The sequence below is a fragment of the Chroicocephalus ridibundus genome, chromosome 2, assembly GCF_963924245.1.
Source record: "Chroicocephalus ridibundus chromosome 2, bChrRid1.1, whole genome shotgun sequence".
Taxonomy (NCBI): Eukaryota; Metazoa; Chordata; class Aves; order Charadriiformes; family Laridae; genus Chroicocephalus; species Chroicocephalus ridibundus.
Genome location: NC_086285.1, coordinates 168,353,938 through 168,377,253, shown reverse-complemented (window position 1 = coordinate 168,377,253; position 23,316 = coordinate 168,353,938). Strand labels below are relative to the sequence as shown.

At 52.1% G+C, this 23,316-nt stretch overlaps 1 protein-coding gene across 2 annotated transcripts; it reads right to left on the bottom strand.

The window, feature by feature from the left end:
* Positions 1-702: 702 nt before the first annotated feature.
* Positions 703-22,613, bottom strand: LOC134512294 (ubiquitin carboxyl-terminal hydrolase CYLD-like). Of its 2 annotated transcripts, none has more exons than XM_063327658.1 (15): positions 22,326-22,613; positions 19,162-19,627; positions 18,801-19,082; positions 18,497-18,566; positions 17,445-17,665; positions 16,872-17,025; positions 14,396-14,534; positions 13,633-13,743; positions 9,459-9,577; positions 7,605-7,671; positions 6,383-6,518; positions 5,959-6,067; positions 5,638-5,756; positions 4,931-5,150; positions 703-3,682 (listed from the first exon to the last, which is right to left on the bottom strand). In XM_063327658.1, the coding sequence occupies exons 2-15, from the start codon at positions 19,621-19,623 to the stop codon at positions 3,498-3,500; spliced, it is 2,394 nt and encodes a 797-aa protein (XP_063183728.1). In that variant the 5' UTR covers positions 19,624-19,627; positions 22,326-22,613; the 3' UTR covers positions 703-3,497. The 2 variants fall into 2 exon arrangements, with proteins under 2 accessions (XP_063183728.1, XP_063183729.1); XM_063327659.1 differs by having other exon boundaries at positions 9,459-9,550.
* Between the last annotated feature and the right edge of the window lie 703 nt (positions 22,614-23,316).

The following is a 23,316-nucleotide window of genomic DNA, read 5'->3' as shown; positions in this document are numbered from 1 at the left end:
CAGGGACCCACGAAAGCACCTGGGGGTGGTCCCAGCAGGTGACTCACAGCCTCATTTCATGGCATCCTGTGACTCTTAATTCCAGTGAAAAGCCTTTTGTAGCTCCACTGGGGGCAGGTCTCGTGGCCAGGCAGGGAGTGAAGGCTTTATGAAAACGGTTAAGAAAAGTTGTTGGGTAGAATGGAAAAAAACCAAAACCAAACCTGTGCAGGCTGAGTCTTCTCTAAGACCTGTGTATTTTCTCTCATCCTGCCCAAATCTGTAACAGGGAGATACTAAATCCTTTCTGCAGAGCTTGTAAAAATGTACGGACCCAGAATGCAGCCCAGAAACCACCCCTGCATCCCGGGCTGCATCCCCAGCAGCGTGGGCAGGGGGGGATTCTGCCCCTCTGCTCTGGGGAGGCCTCCCTGCAGTGCTGGGGCCACCAACAGCAGAAGGACATGGAGCTGTCGGAACAGGGCCAGAGGAGGCCCCGGAGATGCCGGGAGGGCTGGAGCCCCTCTGCTGGGAGGACAGGCTGAGAGAGCTGGGGGGGTTCAGCCTGGAGAAGAGAAGGCTCCGGGGAGACCTTCCAGCCCCTTCCAGTCCCTAAAGGGGCTCTGGGAAAGCTGGGGAGGGACTCTGGAGCGGGGAGGGGAGCCATGGGACAAGGGGGGACGGTTTGAAACTGAAAGAGGGGAGATTTAGGTGAGATATTGGGAAGAAATTCTTGGCTGTGATGGTGGTGAGCCCCTGGCCCAGGTTGCCCAGAGAAGCTGTGGCTGCCCCATCCCTGGAGGGGTTCAAGGCCAGGTTGGACGGGGCTTGGAGCAACCTGGGCTGGTTGAAGATGTCCCTGCCCAGGGCAGGTGGGTTGGAACTAGATGATCTTTAAGGTCCTTTCCCACCCAAACCATTCTGTGATTCTATGACTTGAGCCACCCATGGGAAAGGTGCAGTGAGGGAGGGCAAAGAGAAATACCCACCGAGATGCATCTGCACAGCCCCAGGAACGGCTCCCAGGAACAGCTGCGGTTTAGGTCTTTGCAACAAGTATTGATGGGGGCGGGGGCAGGGGGGAAACATTAAAAGAACTTAATGAAGCAGGGCCTGATGGTCTCTTTATTTCTAAAAACCCGCAACAGGCTGGAGCTCCCTGTTGCCATGCTCCAGCTGTGGGCACTGTGTCGCACTTCACATTTTTAAGAGAGCGGGGGAAAAAAAACAACTCCAGGAAAACCAAGAGCAGTTTGTTATCAAAACTTACATTTTTAGAGCAAAAGCACCAGAGACATAAGAGCCCAACGCACCCCCCCCCCCCACCGCGTACCTGAGTAGAGATTTTCCTGAGTTTGTAGGAAAGAAGGAATGAAGAACAATAAATATTGTTGATGAGATGAGATGAGAAGTGAGATGAGATGGCAGTGCACCTCAGCCCTCTCCGTGGCCAGAGGGCATCGCCCAGAGGTCAGCGAGTCAGTTCACAAGCGGGAGCAGGGGAAATCCATCCTCAGGACCATCTGTCGCTCCATCTGCCACCATCTCTCTTCAACTGCTGGTGCTTTGGCCTTTGCCCAGGACCATTTTGAGTATCTCCAAGGATGGAGATTCCACCACCTCTCTCTGGGCAACCTGTGTCACCCTCATGGTGAAGACGCGTTTCCTGATGTTCAGAGGAAAGCTCCTGTGTTCCAGTTTGCGACTCTGGTCCTGGCACTGGGCACCACTGGGAAGATCCTGGCTCTGGCCTTTTTGCACCCTCCCTTCAGGTATTTATAGACATTGATGAATCTCCTTGAGTCTTCTCTTCTCCAGGCTGAAGAGTCCCAGCTCTCTGAACCTTTCCTCATAGGAGAGATGTTCCAGTCCCTTCATCATCTTCATGGCCCTTTGTTGGATTCTCTTCATCTCTCTCAGCCTGGGAAGCCCCAAACTGGACCCAGTACTCCAGGTGTAGCTTCTCAGTGCCGAGCAGAAGGGAAGAATCCCCTTCCTTGACCTGCTGGCAACGCTTCCCCCGGCACCGCCCAGCACGTTGTTCGCCTTCTCTACCACGTATTGCTGCCTCGTGGTCCACGTGGTGTCGAGGCCCAAATGCTCATCAAGGACATTTGGAAGCCGAATTAACTGTTAATTGATGTTAACAGCCTGGGTTCGTTACACACCGGCCGTCCTTTGTAGCCACCACATACAGAAACGGGACACACCAGAAAGCCATCAAGCCGTTGAGGTCCCAGTTCGCGTCACAACGCTGCTGTCAAGCAAAAAAAGATCCTAAAAGATCCAAAGAAAGATCCCAAGCCACGATGCAAAGCTACAGGCTGCGTATTACACTTACTGCACCCTGTGTTAAAAAGGCGGGGGGGGAAGAGCAGGAAGGAGATTACAGCTCCGCATCTGGGGCTCCTGGATGCATCCCTCGAGGTTTTGGTGCTCTGTGAGCGCGATCCAGAATCTGGGCACTGACACCCGTAACAGCTTCCCACTGCCATGACGGCATGTGCTTAATGGCAGAGAATCCCCAGTTTGCAAATTTTAAGTTATCTAATTTAAGAAATCCCAACCCGAGACCCTAATCCTTACTGTAGTCATGGCAGAAAATCCAAAAAGTATTCATTTTTTCCATTTTTTCCACCCACAGATCTCAGAAGTGGATGCAAAGATGGGACAGTAAGTGCTAACAGCGAGGTTAACACCTGATTGTGTAGCAATAGTGCAGACTTCGCAAAAATGAGGACAGCATAATAGAGCTCAGATCCCGTTCCCCTGCTCCGTCTTTCTGCCATTTTTGTCCTTGCAAAAATACACATTTTTAAAAGCATATTTGCAGCTCGAGACATCCATTTAATCTCGTGGTTGAAAAGAAGGGACAGCGGGTAGAAGTGCCAGAGTATTAGCGCTGGGCAAGGGAAGTGCAAACAATTCAGGGACCCAACTGTAGGTGTGGGGCCACATCCCCAACCTCAAGAAAAAACCCTGGTCCTGACCTATTTCTTAACGCACACCTCACACCTCCTGGTTTTCCCCGCTCCACAAGTCCACGTGAAGAAGTTTCACGCGGGGCAAGGCTGTGGTTTTCTCGTGCTCTTCACAAAGCTGAGGGTAACTGCTGGGGTTTCCATTAGACCCGGGGTCCTCGGCTTTGGAGGGAAGGGCTGGCAGGGAGAAAAGGATGTGGGGGAGGACGCCGAGGTAGGGCAGAGCTGCAGCGTGCCTGGGGAGGAAGGAGGCTGGAAAAAGGGAAGGCAGGAAATGAGAGTGAATTTGAGCATAAATAATTCCAAATCCAGGTCTGCAGGAAGTACGAGCTATCACTCGATTAGGCCAGGTGCAGGATTTAACGAACCCAGACAGGCTGACGTGGACAGCTCGATACCAGACACTGGAAGAGGTAAGAAAAGGCAGAAGTGTGAGTTCGGGGCACCCAGACTCGGCCGCTTTCACCGATTACGAGCTGCAGGGTTGATCCAAGCTCACGTTTCCGACGCCTCGCTGCTCTGCAGCCCAGGGCAGTGTCACTTGTAAAGCGCCATCTTCTTGCTCTGGTACATGTACATGTAGGCGTCGCAGAAGAGGCGCTTGGCCACTCCGTCCATGTCCCGAGGTTGCTTCAGGGCCAGCACAGCCAGTGGCAACTCCAGGTATTTGGCAACTTCAGGGCACAGCGTTACCGTGGGAATGTTGAAGCCGTTTTCGTCACCTAACCCAGAAAGAAGGAGAAAAATCCAAACCAGGTCCCAAGGGATGAATACCTACGGCTCAAGAGATAACCATCACACTCGAAAGTAACTTAGCGCCTCAGCTGAGAGATCTGGAGGCCAACAACAAAATCGGGAAGGACACGAGAACGGTCCTCCCCCACATGGCAGCCAGTCCCACCAGGCTTGAGAAGTCCCCTGTTTGAACACAGAGGATGAAAGCACTAGGAGGAACTCACGCGTGCTTGGCCTGGTCTTACTCTTCTCTGGGGTCTGCTTAAGTGGAAGAGGGGGCCTAAGTTGCGTGGGGGGGGCTTCAGAGGAAAAGGCTGCTGTGACTGGGGGTCACAACAACCCCATGAAGTGCTACAAGCTTGGGGAAGAGTGGCTGGAGAACTGCCTGGCAGCAAAGGACCTGGGGGTGTCGGTCAACAGCTGGCTCAATACGAGCCAGCAGCTTGCCCAATACGAGCCAGCAGCTTGCCCAATACGAGCCAGCAGCTTGCCCAGGTGGCCAAGGCGGCCAACAGCATCCTGGCCTGTATCAGAAATAGTGTGGCCAGCAGGGCTGGGGCAGTGATGGTCCCCCAGTCCTCAGCACTGGTGAGGCCCCACCTGGAATACCGTGTCCAGTTTTGGGCCCCTCGCTTCAAAAAAGACATTGAAGTGCTGGAGCGGGTCCAGAGAAGGACAACGGAGCTGGTGAGGGGTCTGGAGAAGGAGGAGAAGGGTCTGGAGAGCTTGTGAGGAGCGTCTGAGGGAGCTGGGGGTGTTCATCAGCCTGGAGAAAAGGGGGCTGAGGGGAGACCTTCTCGCTCTTTACAGCTCCCTGAAAGGAGGGGTTGGAGAGGTGGAAGTCGGGCTCTTCTCCCAAGGAACAGGTGATGGGACAAGAGGAAACAGCCTCAAGTTGCGCCAGGGGAGGTTTAGGATGGATATTAGGAAAGATTTTTACATTGAAAGGGTTGTCAAGCATTGGAAGAGGCTGCCCAGGGCAGTGGTGGAGTCGTCATCCCTGGAGGGATTTAAAAGATGGGCAGACATAGTGCTTAGAGATACGGTTTAGTGATGGTTTTTGGCAGCGTTAAGTTGATAGTTGGACTCCATGATCTGAAAGGTCTCTTCCAACCTAGACAATTCTATGATTTGAAGACAAGCACTTATGCAACAACTGTTGCAGACCCTCAGAGCCGCCCACTGTGCAGCACCCAGCTGCGATCAAAGCTCCGAGCCCACCACCACGTCCTCACCATGCCTGTCAGCCATGCTGTCGAAGAACATCCAGTGTTCGTTCTCCGGGCCGTATTTCACAAAGGAGACGTAATGACTTGTCTCGATGCAGAGCACGGCGAAGAGCTCCATCTTCTCGCGTGGGACCTGTTGGCTGCCCCGGGAGTTCCGGCTGTGAAACTCTTCCGGGACGTGCAGCCTGGTTGGCTTGTGCGTTTTGCGTCGGTAGTGGGAGTGAACCTGAGGAGAGAGGATGGGGTGGCCCTGCTGAGTGGGCACAACTGAACCTGGCCTGAAAGAGGAGCGTGCAGGGGTCAGATCACCGGTTTATTCCTCACTGATCTGCCTCCCGTGTGGCCGACTCCTCCCTACGTGCCAGAGAATGGCATTGTGTTGACAGGTTGGCAGCAAGAAGCTGAGACGGGAGCCTGCCACCTTCTAAGAAAGGCCAGAAAGATGTAGGAATGCTCTTGGCGAGGCAGCGTGGAGGGCCCAGCACTGAGTCCACGCAGGATCAGTCCTTATTTAGGCTCTGTGCAAGCAGAAGGTTCAATAACGTGCGGCATCACTCAGCTGAGGGAGGTGGTGGGACTGATGCTCAGGAAGGAGGCCCCTTTGTGCCCAACCCGAACGGCTGCAGCGACAGCAGGAGAAACTCAGGTATTTCGCAGGGTTCTGCTGTCAGCCACCGAGGCAGATTTCGTGAGCAGTCAAAGAAAACAAATACCTGTCTGGAGCAGGTGCTGCAGAACTGCTTCAGGCCCGTAGCTGCGAATACCTTGTCTTTGAAACACTCGGAACACTCCAGGGTGGCGACATCCCCGCACACGCAGCACTCCCGGGGACCTGCAGGGGCAACAGGGGTGAGAGGATGAGTCTTCTCCAGGTCTCACCTGAAATCTGACTTGTCCTGCCAAAACCGGTGGTCAGGGAAGAAGAATCACACCACAAGCCCACCTTACATCTGCTCACAACCCAAAGAGGCGAGATCTGTCACCTGGTTGCTCGCAGTCCCAGCCAGCGGCTTTACCATTGCCCACCAACTTACTGTCAAGCAGCAGATCTGTTATATCCAGCTCCAAGGAAGGAATGATTTTGCTGAACATTTTATATTCCTTCCCAAAACGCGGCATTTGGATAATGAAGCAAGATGGGATCTGGGAAAAGAAAAGCAAATAAATGACCGGGTCAGAAGAGACAAGTCCCAGAGCCTCTTCTCTCCGTATTGCTGCTGGGCGGAAAGACTTTCTGCTCCAGTTATTCACGAGACAAAACGACAACAGGGAAAGCACAGCCCTCTTCCCAGGTCACGCTCAGATTCCCCAAGACCTCTCTCTTGTGGCTGTATCCTGCTTCTTTGCAGCGTCGGACATACTAGAGCCACCGCCGACTCACCAGCAGGCAGAGGAATGTTGGAGGAAGCAAGAGAGAGGTGGCAGATAGCAGCGGAGGCGGAAGGTAGCTGGGCTCACCTCCACTAGCTTCAGATCGTAAGTCAGGAAGGAGTGTTCCACTAACTGCTGCACGTCGGGAACCACCAGATCCTCCTGTTTGTCCATAAAAATCTGGTAACAGTAACAGTCCTGCTGCTCCTCCTGGCTTCCCGACCTGCAAGGAGTGGTCACGGGGCTGGTTTATGCGGTGCCACAAACATCTGAGCTCCCAGAGGGACATACTGGTTGTCCTGCAAGAGCTTCTGGGCCCAAGGCACCGAGGGCTGCTTGGTGCAACACTGACACGAAGGAGTTTTTCCACCCAGAAACACTAAACACATGTAATGAGAGGAGGATACAGACACCATCTTCAGCCTCATTATCCCTCCATAGCATCACATCCTGCTCCTAGGAGCAAAACTCGCTTTCCCCTCGTCAACGTAAATATGAAAAGACATTGCAGTGTTTTTAAAATCCACTGCGCTACGGCACAATTGGCAAACTCCTCCTCAGATGAAAGATCTAACTGCACATACAAAAGCCAGAGAGCAAAACTCGGTGCATTCAAAAGGTGAGCTGTGCGCAGCAGATCTCCCGCAACCCCTACATCCCTCAGCCAGCAGAGAAAGGATTTCCTTCAGATGACCCTCTGCAGGGGAGCTGCGGCACAGAGTCGTCTTTGTGCTCAGCCTTTCCGAGTACTCCACGATCTACGGCTTGACTGACGTCTCAACAAAGGAGCGCAGAAACCGAACAATCCCCTTCTGTGCTCCTGAACAGCACAGTTATTTTTGGCTTCCTTCAGCCTCTCATCCTCTTTGTAGAGTCCTGAAAAACTGGGACTGCATCCATGGACTGCCTGTTTGAGAGGCTGCAGGACCTGAGCCAGCTTGACAGTCTGGACCCGTCCCAAAAGCATCCAAAGGCTGGCGGATACAGCCGGCTCTGCACTGAAGCTGGACACTACGTTTCCCAAACCCCTGCTGGCTCTCCCTAAGGGTGAGACAAGGTTTTTAAACACCATTTTCTGAAGGCGGCACCTCCAGGGAGAGTTTGGAAGTGCCTTTTCTTGGATGCGTCACCTGGGACAAGACCACAACAAGCAAGATCGCACGGACAGCAAGAGAGGAACTGCACGCAACTCAGAGCCGTGCCTCCAAAGCCTGGGTGAAAAGGTGCAAGTAACACCCTGGTGATCGTGAGGTGGATAATTAATGAACCTGGACTGGGTAAACTGTATCGCTTAGACACGGCAACTTACTGCAGTTTCAAGAGCGGCTCTATTCCCAGGATCTGCTGCATTATGAGATTGAGGAACTCTTCAGGATCTGGAAAGTCGGAGAAAAGCATGGGTCACACCAGGAATGCTCCCTTGCCCCACCGCATCCAGAAGGCAAAAGCTGCCAGATAAACATGAGCCAGCATTTCCTGAGCCCAGAATCTCCTCTTTTACTCTAGGGTAAGGGGAAAATCGGGCTAAAAACTGAGAGCAAGTGGTTAATGCATAAATCCTAGGGTGAGCATGAAAAGAAGCAAACCAGGCCTCAGATACTACATTCTTAAAGCTGGGCCACCACAGCGACGCTATCTCAGAGACTTTAACAAAGAGTTGCTGCCAACACCAACAGTATAAACCCAAAGCGAAATCGGGGACAGCTATGGAAATTCAAGAAACTGAGCGATTAAACTATCCCTGGCTAAAATAAACATACAATAGCACAAAACACAAGTGCTGTTGACTGACAAGACACCTGCTGTTTCTGGAAGAATCACTGCCATTTGTTTACTATCCATGGACTTACAGATTGTTGCAGTGACGCTTGGCGCTGGCGCAATCCGTTTTCTTGTTGTAAACTAGACGGGGCCTTGCTGCGCGTGGATGGGAACGTGGTGATTGCAACCAGAGAGAGGTGGGCTTCAGCTATAGGTGTTTTCTGTCTCATTTAAAACAAGGCTACAGTCTTTGAGGAACCTAAAATAACTTAGCAGAACTCAACGACAAGCCGATCTTGGCAGAAGGATAAATCAGGCTGGATTCTAGCAGGGACATCAGGGCTGGACTTATCGGGGTATAACTCAAAGTATAAAGGTCAAGGAAATTTCCCTTGTTTAAATTCTGTTCGCACAGGTCTTCTCCCCTCCTGGCAACAGCTGCCACGAGGTAAAAGACCCCACAATTCCCATCTTTCTATCAGACGTCAGGTCAAATTTCAGAGTAGGGTTTTAAAAGCGGAAAGTAGAATCATAGAATCATTTAGGTTGGAAAAGACCCTTGGGATCATCGAGTCCAACCATCAACTCCACTCTACAAAGTTCTCCCTTACACCATATCCCCGAACACCACATCTAAACGAGTCTTAAACACATCCAGGGATGGTGACTCCACCACCTCCCTGGGCAGCCTATTCCAGTGTCCGACCACTCTTTCTGGGAAGAATTTTTTCCTAATGTCCAGCCTAAACCTACCCCGCTGCAGCTTGAACCCATTCCCTCTTGTTCTATCACTAATTACCTGTGAGAAGAGACCAGCACCAACCCCTCTACAACGTTCTTTCAATTACCTGTAGAGTGTGATGAGGTCTCCCCTCAGCCTCCTCTTCCTCAAACTAAACAGTCCCAGCTCCTTCAATCCCTCCTCATCAGATTTATTCTCCAGGCCCTTCACCACCTTCCTTGCCTTCCTCTGCACTCCCTCCAGCACCTCGAGATCTCTCTCATATTGAGGTGCCCAGAACTGGACACAATACTCAAGGTGTGGCTTCACCAGTGCTGAGTACAGGGGGACAATCGCCTCCCTGCTTCTGCTGGTCACACTATTTCTAATACAAGCCAGGGTGCCATTGGCTTTCTCGGACACCTGGGCACACTGCTGGCTCATGTTCAGCCGCTTGTCAATTAGAACCCCCAGGTCCTGTTCTGCCGGGCAGTTCTCCAGCCACACTGCCCCAGGCCTGTAGCAAGTATTTTGCATGTGCATTTTTGCATAAACAAACAGCACAGCAGGCACATTAATGCACGTGCCTGGGAGAAGCATACAATTAAGCTGTCAGCCTGGCGCCTGGATGAGGCAGCGCAGAGCGAAGCAGCCCGGGGAAGGCCCCAGAGAGCACATTACCTTTCTCAGCGTTGGTAAAGCTTGAACACTGTCCCTTTTCAGTTAGCTGCTCCCTAAGGTGCATCACGCTCCGAGCCCTGACGAAGCCGGTCCTAGAAACAAGAAGCAGCTGATGATCTCTCCAGTGTATGTAAATCATGGAATCATAGAATAGCGTGGGTTGGAAGGGACTTTTAGAGATCATCTAGTCCAACCCCACTGCCACGGGCAGGGACACCTACCACTAAACCAGGTTGCTCAAAGCCCCGTCCAACCTGGTCTGGAATGTTTCCAGGGATGGGGCATCCACCACCCCTCTGGGCAACCTGTGACAGGGGCTCACCACCCTCAGCCTAAAACATTTCTTCCTTATGTCCAATCTAAATCTAACCTTTCAGTCCAAAACCATTTCCCCTTGTCGTATCACTACAAGTCCCTGGTAAAAATGCTCTCTTCATCTTTCCTCTAAGCCCCATTCCTGTATTGAAAGTCCACAAGATCTCCCCGGAGCCTTCTCTTCTCCAGGCTGAACCCCCCCAGCTCTCTCAGCCTGTCCTCCCAGCAGAGGGGCTCCAGCCCTCCCGGCATCTCTGGGGCCTCCTCTGGCCCCGCTCCAACAGCTCCGTGTCCTTCTGCTGTTGGTGGGTGGCCCCAGAGCTGGAGGCAGCACTGCAGGGGGGGTCTCCCCAGAGCGGAGCAGAGGGGCAGAATCCCCCCCTCGCCCTGCTGCCCACGCTGCTGGGGATGCAGCCCAGGATGCGGGGGGTTTCTGGGCTGCCAGCGCACGTTGCCAACTCATGTCCGATTTTTCATCCCCAACTCCTTCTCTGCAGGGCTTCTCTCAATCACATCTCAGTGCCACAGAACACCCCAGGGTTGTATTTCTGCTGACAGTGCCAGGACTCTGGTCCCCAAGGAAGGTGCTAATGTCTTACGTTCGATCAGCTTTCCATGCCTCTCTTCCACACCTCTCTAGGAAGGATGAGGAAAGAACCTGGTATCTTTGATAGAAATTCCAGAGAATTTAGCTTTCACGACATGGTTTACCCTCATCCAGCCTGGCATCGTGTACTTCCCTTGGGACTAACTGCAATGCCACTGCTCCATCAACTCCAGGGTTCCCCCACAGAGATGTTCTGAACCCCATGAATCCTCTTTTTGTCCTTTGACTGAGAGCTGCAGCTCACAAGGCTTCAATCTAAGCAGGGGACACACACACACATGCAGCAGGAGTCATGAGAGCCTCACAACCTGGGGAAGAGACCAACTGGAGGAGAAACCTGATTTTAAGACCTTTGGATGTGGCTGAGAGGAGAAACCCCTCCAGGTAGCCCCCTCCCTCAGTCACAGGTGCCATCTCATTGCAATTACTGAGACGTGGTGGGACAACTCGCATGACTGGAATGCTGTCATGGATGGCTATGTCCTTTTCAGGAAAGACAGACCAGCGAGGCGAGGTGGTGGAATTGCACTCTATGTGAGAGAGCATTTGGAATGCATCGAGCTCTCACTAGGGGCGGATGAAGAGCGGGTTGAGAGCTTATGGGTGAGGATTAAGGGACAGGCAAATATGAGGGACACTGTTGTGGGTGTTTATTACAGGCCACCTGATCAGGATGAGGAGACTGATGAGGCTTTCTACAGACAACTGAAGGTAGCCTCGCAAGCGCAGGCCCTGGTTCTCATGGGGGACTTCAATCACCCCGATATCTGCTGGGAAGACCACACAGCCAGGCATGCACAGTCCAGGAGGCTCCTCCAGTGCATTGATGACAACTTTTTGACACAGGTGGTACAGGAGCCAACAAGGAGAGGAGCACTTCTAGACCTGGTACTGACAAACACAGAGGGATTGGTGGAGGACATTAAGGTTGGGGGCACCCTAGGTTGTAGTGATCATGAAATGATTGAGTTCAGGATCATGGGTACTATCCACAAAACAACAACAAGAAGTAAAATTACAACCTTGGATTTCAGGAGGGCTAACTTTGACCTCTTCAAGAAACTGCTTGGAGAGATCCCGTGGGCTAGGGCTCTGGAAGGCAAAGGGGCTCAAGAAAGCTGGTTGATATTCAAAGACCACTTCCTCCAAGCTCAGGATCGGTGCATCCCTAAGAGAAAGAAATCGGCCGAGGGACGTAGGAGACCTGCATGGTTGAGCAGGGAGCTTCAGAAAAAGCTCAAGTGGAAGAAGGAAGTTTATAATAAGTGGAAGAAGGGACTGACCCCTTGGGAGGATTACAAGAATGCCACCAGAGCGTGCAGGGATGAAACAAGGAAAGCCAAGGCCGCCTTGGAATTAGACCTGGCTAGGGACATCAAGCACAACAAAAAGAGCTTCTACAAGTATATTGGAAGCAAAAGGAAGACCAGAGAAGTTGTAGGCCCACTGCTGAATGAGGCAGGAGTCATGGTGACAGAGGATGTGGAGAAGGCAGAGTTACTGAATGCCTTCTTTGCTTCGGTCTTTTCTGCTCGGCCCAGCCCTCAGGAGTCCCAGGCATTGAATAAAGTAACAGGGAAAGAAGACGACTTCCCTTGGGTTGAGGAGGAGCGAGTGAGGGACCAATTAGATCATCTAGATATTCACAAGTCCATGGGCCCTGATGGGATGCACCCGAGAGTGCTGAGGGAGCTGGCAGAAGTCATTGCTGGGCCGCTCTCCATCATCTTTGAAAAGTCCTGGAGAACAGGCGAGGTGCCTGAGGACTGGAGGAAAGCCAATGTCACTCCAGTCTTCAAGAAAGGCAAGAAGGAGGAGCCGGGGAACTACAGGCCGGTCAGCCTCACCTCCATCCCTGGAAAGATGATGGAACAGCTCGTTCTGGGTGTCATCTCAAGGCACATGGAGGAAAGGAAAGCTATCAGAAGTACTCAGCATGGATTCACCAAGGGGAAATCATGTCTGACTAACCTGATAGCCTTCTACGATGGCATGACTAGATGGATAGATGAGGGGAGGGCGGTAGATGTGGTCTACCTTGACTTAAGCAAGGCGTTTGACACGGTCTCCCACAGCATCCTCATAGGGAAGCTTAGGAAGTGTGGGTTAGATGAATGGACAGTGGGGTGGATAGAAAACTGGTTGAAAGATAGAGCTCAGAGGGTTGTGATTAGGGGCACAGAGTCTAGTTGGAGACCAGTGACGAGTGGTGTTCCCCAGGGGTCAGTACTGGGTCCAGTCCTGTTCAACATATTCATCAATGACCTGGATGAGGGGATAGAGTGCACCCTCAGCAAGTTTGCTGATGACACCAAGCTGGGTGGGGTGGCTGACACACCGGAAGGCTGTGCCGCCATACAGAGAGACCTGGACAGGTTGGAGATCTGGGCAGAGAGAAACCTTATGAAGTTCAACAAGGGCAAGTGTAGGGTGCTGCACCTGGGGAGGAACAACCCCATGCACCAGTACAGGTTGGGTGCTGACCTGCTGGAGAGCAGCTCTGTGGAAAGAGACCTGGGAGTCCTGGTGGACAACAGGATGACCATGAGTCAGCAATGTGCCCTTGTGGCCAAGAAGGCCAATGGCATCCTGGGGTGCATCAAGAAGAGCGTGGCCAGCAGGTCAAGGGAGGTCATCCTCCCCCTCTACTCTGCCTTGGTGAGGCCGCACCTGGAGTACTGTGTCCAGTTCTGGGCTCCCCGGTTCAAGAGGGACGGGGAACTGCTGGAAAGGGTGCAGCGGAGGGCTACAAAGATGATTAGGGGACTGGAACACCTCTCTTATGAGGAAAGGCTGAGGGATTTGGGTCTCTTCAGTCTGGAAAAAAGACGTCTGAGGGGTGACCTTATCAACGCTTATAAATACTTAAAGGGTGGGTGTCAGGACGATGGGGCGAGGCTCTTTTCAGTGGTGCCCGGGGACAGGACAAGAGGCAATGGGCACAAACTGGAACATAGGAAGTTCCACCTAAACATGAGGAGGAACTTCTTTACCCTGAGGGTGGCAGAGCACTGGAACAGGCTGCCCAGAGAGGTGGTGGAGTCTCCAACTCTGGAGACATTCAAAACCCACCTGGACGTGTTCCTGTGTAACCTGCTCTAGCTGACCCTGCTCTGGCAGGGGGGTTGGACTAGATGATCTCCAGAGGTCCCTTCCAACCCTATGATTCTATGATTCTATGATCTGACAGGGCAGCAGGGAAGGTATGAAGGCAGACGGATGACTTCCAGGATTCCCGCATACTATACTCACTTTCGGAGGGGATTAACAATCTCATCCCGCAGAATGCTCTGGACATTCCTGTCACACAGAGGGAAGGGCTTGAAGAGCATGGAGTCCAGCACAGACGTACAGGAGAAGAGGCTGTGAAAAGAGTGTGAAGGGTGTAAGTCTGATGGGTTTGCAACAATAGTTAGAACCCAACCGTTGTGCCTGGTGACAGTCGGTGGCTTTTATTTTCAACAGTCCATGCATGCAATTACAGAAAGGTGAGCGACAGCGTGTCTCCGCAGTGAGATAAACCACGTCTGGTTTAATGAACACTGGTAGTAAGCAAGGAAACAGCTCAGAGACAATGAAATCTCATACTTTGCAGCCAAAACTGCTCATGGGGGGGGCACCACTGAGTCTTTTCCTCTCCAAACAGTGCTGCACAGTGAAGCTGGGACCTCCTGGGCGGTTTCTTTGAAATCTTTCCAGCCATTACCTCCAGTGACAGAGTCGGCACGGTCCGAGTCCCGAGAACTACGATCTCTCACCGCCCTGCATGACAGACACACGGGTACCTTAGGTCCTCATGAGGGCTACTCCAGGGCCTGAGAACCCACCAGATAAGGAAGGAGATCAAAAAGCAGCAAGCGTCAAGGCTGCATCTCCACACAGTTATAGTCTGCTCTATACCGGGTAAATTTCCAGCCACCTTGGAAGTCCAGGGAAGGGTTGCAGTTTAGGGCTCTGCCCAATTAAAAAAAACCCACTCATTTAATGAAACGGCACCACCCAAGAAAGTCCTTACCTGAAAAGAGCTGCGTCCATATAACAGGAATTACAGTGGCCTTGGATCCCCTTCATCCGCCCTCGCAGGACATGCACCGCTGTCTCATTCCTGAGAGGAGGAAAACTGTCTGGAACCTGCGGAAGAACTTCTTGCCCTCCTGCAAAAGAAGGAACAGAAGCAACTCCCTTTTAGCTTCCCACCTCGTCTGGGTCAGCTCAGCCCTTCCCCAATGCCCCAGAGGTCTGCTCCGCTCAGAAGTCAGCGCCACGCTCTTCTGTGCCGCTCCAGCTGGGACTCAGCCACGCTGGGATGAAGATTTGTCTCTTTAATAATTTATCTACTGGAAACGGAGACCAAAAACATCCTTTCTTCACTAGAGACATGCCCTAGCAATCCATACCGCCTCTGCCATCGTTATGCCAAGTAAAACGGAGACAAAAGAGCTACAAACGAGCTGGTGCTGCTCATTAGGATCTCTCTGTTGGAAGACCTGTGACGCCAGCAGCAAGGGGACAAACGCACAACTGTGTTTTAATAGCCTCATCCCGCTGGCCTGCCGTCTCCTTCAGCTTCACAGGTGGCTTTCTCAGACTGGTCTTTCCTGGTTTCTTCATCATTCTCCCCTTGTAACTCAAGCCCCTCTCTTTAGCATGTCTTTAAGACATTCTTCCTTGTCCCTGGCTCCCAGTTTTTGGGCAGTCCTTACACGAATCCTGTCTTCCCATTTACAATGATCTCATTTACAGTTTCTAAACGGCTAGTTCACACTGTCTCTCTGCTCTGGTGGAATTTCTTCCTGTTCAAACGAAAATACCGACCTGTTCTTCCCCGCGTCTTCTTGTGAATGTCTTATCGTCACATCAAGCTCTAAATTAAAATTGATATAATCCTCTCCCCCTTCCCAAGCTGCCTCTGATTTCTCAATCCCCAGGTGTAACACCGTTATCACCTGACACCTTGGCCATGGGGTCCAAGTTACCCACTCCAATTCTCCAGAGCCGCATTTAACACGCAGTAGTGAGGTCAGGCCCTAGACCTAAAACACTTGCTCATATTCAGGTCTCAATTACACCAGACTTTTTCTTCTGCCCTGAAAACCACAGGCAGAAGAACCCTGCCTTGCTTGCAGCCTTCACAGTGCCTTGCAAAGACCGTTGCTCTGGCCTTTTATCCTTTGTTACCTCTCAACATTTCCTGCCAGCTTCCCCTTCTCCAACATATCCATGCCACAGAGACCTCATTTCTAGAGACAATCACAATACATTGCCCTATTGGTTAGGGGTCAGTTCTGGGTCTGGTGCTGTTTAACATCTTTGTTGGTGACACGGCCAGTGGGATTGAGAGCACCAATGACACCAACTGCCGATGACACCAAGCTGCGTGGCGCAGTCAACACGCTGGAGGGAAGGGATGCCATCCATAGGGATCTGGACAGGCTTGAAAGAAGGGCCCACGCCAACCTCATGAAGCTCAACAAGGCCACGTGCAAGGTCCTGCACCTGGGTTGCAGCAATCCCAAGCACAAATCCAGGCTGGGTGGAGAACGCCTTGAGAGCAGCCCTGAGGAGAAAGACTTGGGGGTGTTGGTTGAGGAGAAGCTCAACATGAGCAGGCAATGCGCACTTGCAGCCCAGAAAGCCGCAGCATCCTGGGCTGCATCCCCAGCAGCGTGGGCAGCAGGGTGAGAAGGGGGGATTCTGCCCCTCTGCTCCGCTTGGGGGAGACCCCCCTGCAGTGCTGCCTCCAGCGCTGGGGCCACCAACAGCAGAAGGACACGGAGCTGTTGGAGCGGGGCCAGAGGAGGCCCCAGAGATGCCGGGAGGGCTGGAGCCCCTCTGCTGGGAGGACAGGCTGAGAGAGCTGGGGGGGTTCAGCCTGGAGAAGAGAAGGCTCCGGGGAGACCTGATAGCAGCTTTCCAGTCTCTGAAGGGGGCCTACAAGAAAGCTGGAGAGGGACTTTTTACAAGGGCATGTAGTGATAGAACAAGGGATGATGGTTTCAAACTGAAGAAGGGGAGATTTAGATTAGATATCGGGGAGAAATTTTTTACTCTGAGGGTGGTGAGCCCCTGGCCCAGGTTGCCCAGGGACGCTGTGGCTGCCCCATCCCTGGAGGTGTTCAAGGCCAGGTTGGATGGGGCTTGGAGCAACCTGGGCTGGTGGGAGGTGTCCCTGCCCGTGGCAGGCGGGGTTGGAACTAGATGACCTTTAATGTCCCTTCCAAGCCAAACCATTCTATGATTCTATGACCCTACATTCAATGCCCTAGTCTACATTATCCCTGTAATAAATTAATTACTATCTCTCCTATTTGTGGGGCATTCCCTATAAATACCACCATGGCAACGTCAACATCTTTAAAACTGTCAACTTTTGGAACACTCAAAGAAAATGAAGCATATTAAACCACTGATTAAGGAATTACACATGAGGCTTCTCCGGAGCGTGCCTTGTTCCAGCATGGCACTGTCTCCTGTCTTCCCAGAGAACTCACTGTAATCCATGAGGCTCAGCTCACTGTTGCGCGAACACTGGAAGCGAACGTCGGGCTGGCAGGACTGCAGCTTCACGAAGAGGCCGCGCTTTGGAGCGCAGTGGAAGTAGTATTTGCCCAGCCATTCGCCAGCAGTGACCCCCTTGTCTTCATCCTGGGAAAAGAGCATTGAGGAATAACATGAGAGCAGGCTTTCCACGAATTAGGTGCGATCCCCCACATGGCCGTTTTAATATCTTAAGAGCTGTGTACAAGTTTGGTTCCGTTTTGTTGACTGATTTCATTTATTCCGGTTATATTTTGAATCTACTGATGCTGCTTGTAGGATTCGTGATTATTCCATCCCACATTCCAATAACATTGCTCTTGGAGAGCAAACTAACTTTCGTAATCATTCCGCAGGCTCACTCTTCCAGCCTAAGGGAGGGCACAATCGTGTGCTTGCCCTCACAGTTCACACTCTTGACACGTCACAGACCCCAGCCACAAGCTGAAGGTCTTAAAAGAGAAGAGCAACCAAGACCTGCCCATTCTGATACACGATCTCACAGCAGGAAATATTTTGCTCCTTACCAGTTCAACTCCTGCCATTTTGTGCTTAATTTGGGGCAGGTAGCCCAACCAGCGGATGATTCCCGAAACCTGATTTCCCTTGTCCAAGGTGATCTGGACCATGGAGTTCACCTCCAGGGATGAATTCCCGCTTTCACACTCCTCAGCGCTCTCGCTTATCTCTCGTTTCATTTGGTTTGGGTGTCCCAAGCCCATGTCGGACTCGAAGGGTGAAAATAAACCTGGTGGGCAACACAAAATGTCAAGCGAGGTAAGAAGTCAACACCTAATGACAGACACTTATGGATCTCTTCTAATAGCAGGTCTATTTTGAAATTATAGACCACACGGACAAGCACGAAGCCGAGCACCAGAGCCACAAGGCGTAATTCCCAGTGATACTGCCAAGCTGGTCTAACAGGCTGAGAGGGGATGATCCTGCTCCTTGTCTCCCTGCTCAAGGCTGCACACTCCAGCCTCTCGCTGGCCCTGGGGCTAATCCAGCCTTTTACAGAGCCATTTCGGACTACTGAAACGGCAGCAAGAGGGTTATTTTCAAATTATTTTTCTGCTCTTAGTGAGATGAATCAACTCAAGTGAAGAGCCTAATGACGGCTCCCCTCGGGCTGGCCCTGACAGCTGCACAGTGTCTTTTGATGGCAACAGAGAGATTCCACTAATTTCTTGTCATGTCCAATGACTCACACCATCGCTGCTGGCATCTGCGCCTTTCCCAGTTTGTCTGGCATCAGGATGAGACTCCTGCTCCACCTTCTACAGCTAAATTAAAGACTCGTTAACCAGTGGTGCCTTCTCCCCTAGGAAATGCTTATGCATTGCAATCAGACTCTCTTTTCTTCCTCCCGATAAATGAAGAGGCTCAGCTTTAGTTGCCTCATGCAAAGAATTTTAGCCAGAAATTGAGACTTTTTCCACGGACCTTCTCTGCCTCCTAGTTGGGACTAGCTGAAGCTTTTGTTGGACTTTCAGTTCAGCAGTACCTTGCAGAGAAGAAATAAATGCTAAATCCCCGGGGAAGGTACACAGGACAGGCACATCTGATGATAACCTACTTTGCAAGCTTTCCTTCACAACAGAGTCCATAGGGATTTCTCTGAAAATGTCAGTTGTTCCTTCTTCTTCCTGAAAGGAGAGCAAAAAGAAAATAATAAAAACCTATCAGCTAAATGCTTCAACAGACATAGGGTATTCCTGGAATATGAACCAATTTTTCCGAACAGGCCTGGAAAATTTGCATGTAACCTCATGACCCTTTTAGACATTCCTTCCACTTCTCTTCAATGTTCCACCAGAACATAGTTTTTTTTTAAAAAAAAATCCTCCCAAACCAAGAAAAGGCAGCGAGACTGCTCTTACCGGACAAACTTTAACGAACCATTGGGTTCCTTCCCTGTAAACTGCCATCGCTATTCCTTTTGTGAGGACCTCGTCCACGTAGAAGCTAACAGCATCTCCCACTTTCACAGGAACCCCCTCCTTCGTGTCCGCTTTTGGCTTCTGTTTCATATAGTCGTCATCTGGCGCGGGTGTAAACTGGACTCTGCTAAACGGCAGGAAGATCCCGCAGTTCCGCTTACACTTGAAATACTCAGTGCCGTTGTAAGACCCATCGCTGCACCCTCTGTTTTCTCCCTCGCCCTGAAAACACGCCAGAAAAGCACGTTACATACACAAATGTTACAGGAAAATAAGCCGCTTACTTTCTCGGCCACCTTACCTGCAATTCCACCCCGAAGAAGAACGGAGACAGCACAGCTAAAGTGTTTTTGGAAATGCTCCCGATGTAGCGGATGATTCCAGGGAAATATTGCCGGTCAACCTCCACCAACACTTTTTGTCCCGGCACTGCCCGCAGAGCCGCTTCAAGGCTCAGCCTCTCCAAGAAATAGTTCAAGCGTTCGTTGTGGCTGCTGATGGCCAGGAGGAAGACTGCCATCTCCTCGCGCACAGGCTGCAGGATTTCTACTTTTATTGTGACGGTGGAGCTGTCATCCAGCATGATGACTTTCAAGAAGCAAGTCGGGGGCCCGTCATCGGAGAAGTTGCGCAGGTAACTTCTCTCGCTGCAGAAGCACATGTTCCCAGCTTGGAAGTACTTGCTGCCATAAGCACAGTCTTCTGTCAGGATGTAATAGCAGTTCCCGTCCCCTGCTGAAGGCAGGAGGCTGGTCATCGTCATTCCCCTGGGTTGTGAGGAACGAGAGAGTCATATCAGTGAAGAGACGTGCACGTTATCGTGGGATCTCACAATTCAGGTTGGTAGAGGCCTCGAGCCCAACCCCACGCTCAAAGCAGGTTGCTCAAAGCCTCACCCAGTTGAGTTTTGAGCATCTCCAAGGACAGAGATCCCGCAGCCGCCCTGGTCCCTTGTTCCAGTGTTTTATAGAATGGTTTAGGTTGAAAAGGACCTTAAAGATCATCTAGTTCCAGACCCCCTGCCTTGGGCAGGGACAGTGTCTGATTGCCTTCATGGTGGAAAAGAAAAAAAAAATAATCTAACCAAGGCTTCCCACGTTCCTGCTTGTCCCCGTCACCTCTTGTCCCCACAATGCGCATCCGTGGGACGAGTCTGGCTCCATCGTCTCTACTAAACCCTCCCAGTAAGAAGCTGCACAGAGCAGCATCTCGTCTGTCCTGTTCTCGACAACACGGTACAGCCAGAACGGCCTCATTAAATTCCACCTCCTGCTTTCTTTTCATCCTGACTTGCAGGAGTGGGGCAAAGGCTAAATTCTGCCTTTTAAAAATTCTCTAAAAAGGGAGTTCTAGACTGCGACTAGAGCTCTTTGATGTCATGTTAAAGCACATTAATATTCAAAATACAAAGCACATTAATATTCAAAACACAGGCAAAGCACGGCACCTACCGCATTACTATTAAAGATCACCATCTTTCAGAACAAATATATTAAGAGAAGTCCAAATATCTGGAATCAGAACTACATTTTTTCGCTTAAATTCTAAATTCTCATGCGTTTTACCCCTCCCCATCTCACTTTTGACGGTACCACGCACAGCCAGGACCCAGATGTTTTGTTACAACATAAAAACGGGGTGAATGCAGAAACGTCATCCTGCAGGTGGACAGAACCTGGCCAATACAGAGAAAAATAAGAGATGTGCCCATTTCGAGGCCACGGAGGAAATTAAGAAAGGAAAAAACGAGGTTTCCACTACGGGCTACCTGGTAGAAGTTTCTGCAAAGTTCGAAGCGGAGAGAGGAGGAATTGAGCAGATGTAATTAAGGGAAGTAGAAGCACACTCGGGACATTGCGGCAGGAAGCATGAATGCAGCTGCTCATAAGAACAACAAATGGGTGGGTTGGGAGGAAAACGTAGGCAGAGCTCGAAGAGAAAGGCTGCAGAGAGCTCAGCAAGGAGGGCAGCGTTACTGGGGACTTAACTGGAGATTAATACCAAGAGAACTCATTTTTAAAAGTATTAGGAAAAGACAGTTGAAAAAAAAAATAATAATCACATAACGCCTGATCAGATCCTGGAGCTTCCCTTGTGTTTGGGCTCATTGTGGCAGCTTCCCACAGGAGCCATCTCCCTTCCACTCTTATTTTTTTAACCTTAACAGGCAGGAAGGTGGCTCGGAGACCTGATCTAAATGCTGCTGTACCGCTTTGGGGCAACGCTCGTTTGCTGCGGCTGAAGGTCTGGTCTCAAAATGGAATGACACCCCCCTCCCCCCGCCTCGAAAAAACATGGGTATCCTCAATTAGCATCCACTTGGCTTTGCCAGCGCGGCTGATTTCACGTGTGTTGATTCAAGAACCGAACGTGCGGCAGCGAGGCAGGGCCCTGCAAACCACGCTCGCGCTCTTCCTTCTTTCTACCGAAGGGCTACCCCCAGCAAATCACCAAATCTGCAGGGAATCCAGCACAGTTCAGTCTGGGCTGACGCCCCCTCGAAGACACAGGGTGCTATGGGGGTTGCTGTGCCAGGGTGACCCCCCCCCACACTCTGCCATAAGCAAGCTGGGAGGCGACAGCAGGCGGTGGAAGTGGAAGAAATGCCATGGCGCGCAGCAGTTCCCTTATTTTCCATCCACGCAACTCGCTGCCGACGTTTTGTAGCTCTGCCGGCGGAGCAAAGGATGGAGATTCTGTGATTTTTAACGGACAGAACTAAACAATAACATTCTGTGTCCCAAACCCCCCTAGCTCAATCTTCCATTTTCAGGACCATGGTTTTATTTTGCCTTTTTTTTTTTTTTTTTAAAGTTCTCTCTCCACATGGAATACAAGAAAACCCACAGTGTTTTAACTGCTGCCAAAACAGAAAAAACAGAATAAACCGTTTTCCTCCCCAAGGCCCCCAAAAATGAACCGTTTTCCTCCCCAAGGCCCCCAAAAATGAACCGTTTTCCTCCCCAAGGCCCCAAGAACAAACCGTTTTCCTCCCCAAAGCCCCGAAGAATAAACCGTTTTCCTCATGAAAACCAGGAGTCATCCCTTCTCCTCACGAAAACCAAGAGCAAACCATCTCTTTTAACAACAGAACGTACGCAATTCCCTCCCAGGTTAATAGAAATAAAAGCGCACCCAGGCCAAGGTGCGATGTTTGGGCTTGCAGTGCTTTAAACGGGGCCGAATCCTGATGGATTATGCTGAGGGGAAGGCGGAAAGCGCCAGATAATTAAAATTAAAGCGGAATTAAAGCAGTAAATTGAGGCCGGGGTAGGGGAGGGCTCTGCGGGGGCCTGTTCCTAAAGTAACGGGAGGGGGGACAGGGGTCGGGGAGGATCGACAGGGGTCGGGGACACCGGGAGCAGGACCGACAGGGGTCGGGGACACCGGGAGCTGGCCCAGCTGGGGGGGCAGGGGCCGAGGGGGTGAGGGGGGAATCCCGACGCGGCTCCCCCCAACTCTCACCGTCTCCGGCCCCGCTCTTCCGCCTCTCATGGGGGGGGGGAACGCCGGCCGCTTCCGGCCCGCCCTGCCGCCGCCGGTTCGCCAGCCAATGGGGAGAGGCGGAGGGCGAGGGGAGTAGCCAATGAAAGGGAGAGGGCGGGACGCGCGGCTGCGTCGCCCCGCCCCCTGCTGGCACCCAGCGGGGCGGGAGGGACCCGTGGCCCCACGGCCCGTGCCCTCATGGCCCTGTGTCCCCTGTCCCCATGGTCCTTTGTCCTCTGTCCCCTTGTCCCCACGGTCTGTGTCCCCATAGCCTTCTGTCCCCATGGCCCTGTGTCTCCAATAGCCCTGTGTCCCCTTGTCCCCACGGTCCGTGTCCCCATAGCCTTCTGTCCCCAATAGCCCTGTGTCCCCATGGCCCTGTGTCCCCTGTCCCTATAGCCCTCTGTCCCCATGGCCACGTGTCCCCGTGGCCCCGTAGCTCCGTGATCGTGTGCCCCCGTGACCATGTGTCCCCATGGGCCTATGTCCCCATGGACCTATCATGTCCTTTGTCTTGTGTCCTGTTGCCCTGTGGCCCCGTGGCCCCCGTGGCCCCATGGCCCTGTGTCCCCACAGCCCCATGTCCCTGTGACCATGTGCCCCCATAATCATGTGTCCCCGTGGCCCCATGGCCCTGTCTCTTGTGTCCCGTGACCTGTGGCCCTGTGGCCCCATGCCTGTGTGTCCCATGTCGCCATAGTCTCTGCTTTCCCATAGCTGTGTGTCCCCATAGCCCTGTGTCCCATGTCCCCATAGTCCCTGAAACTCCAGAGCCCTGTGTCCTGTGTCCCCATGGCCATTTGTCTCCATGGCCCTATGACCCCTACATCGCCATAGCTGTGTGTCCCCCTGGTCCTGTGCCCTGTGTCCTATGTCCTGCATCCCGTGTCCCCTCCCTGGGTGGCCCTGCCCACCTGCCCACCCGCCTGTGTGTCCCCACCACTGCTGGGACACATGTCATGGGGACAAG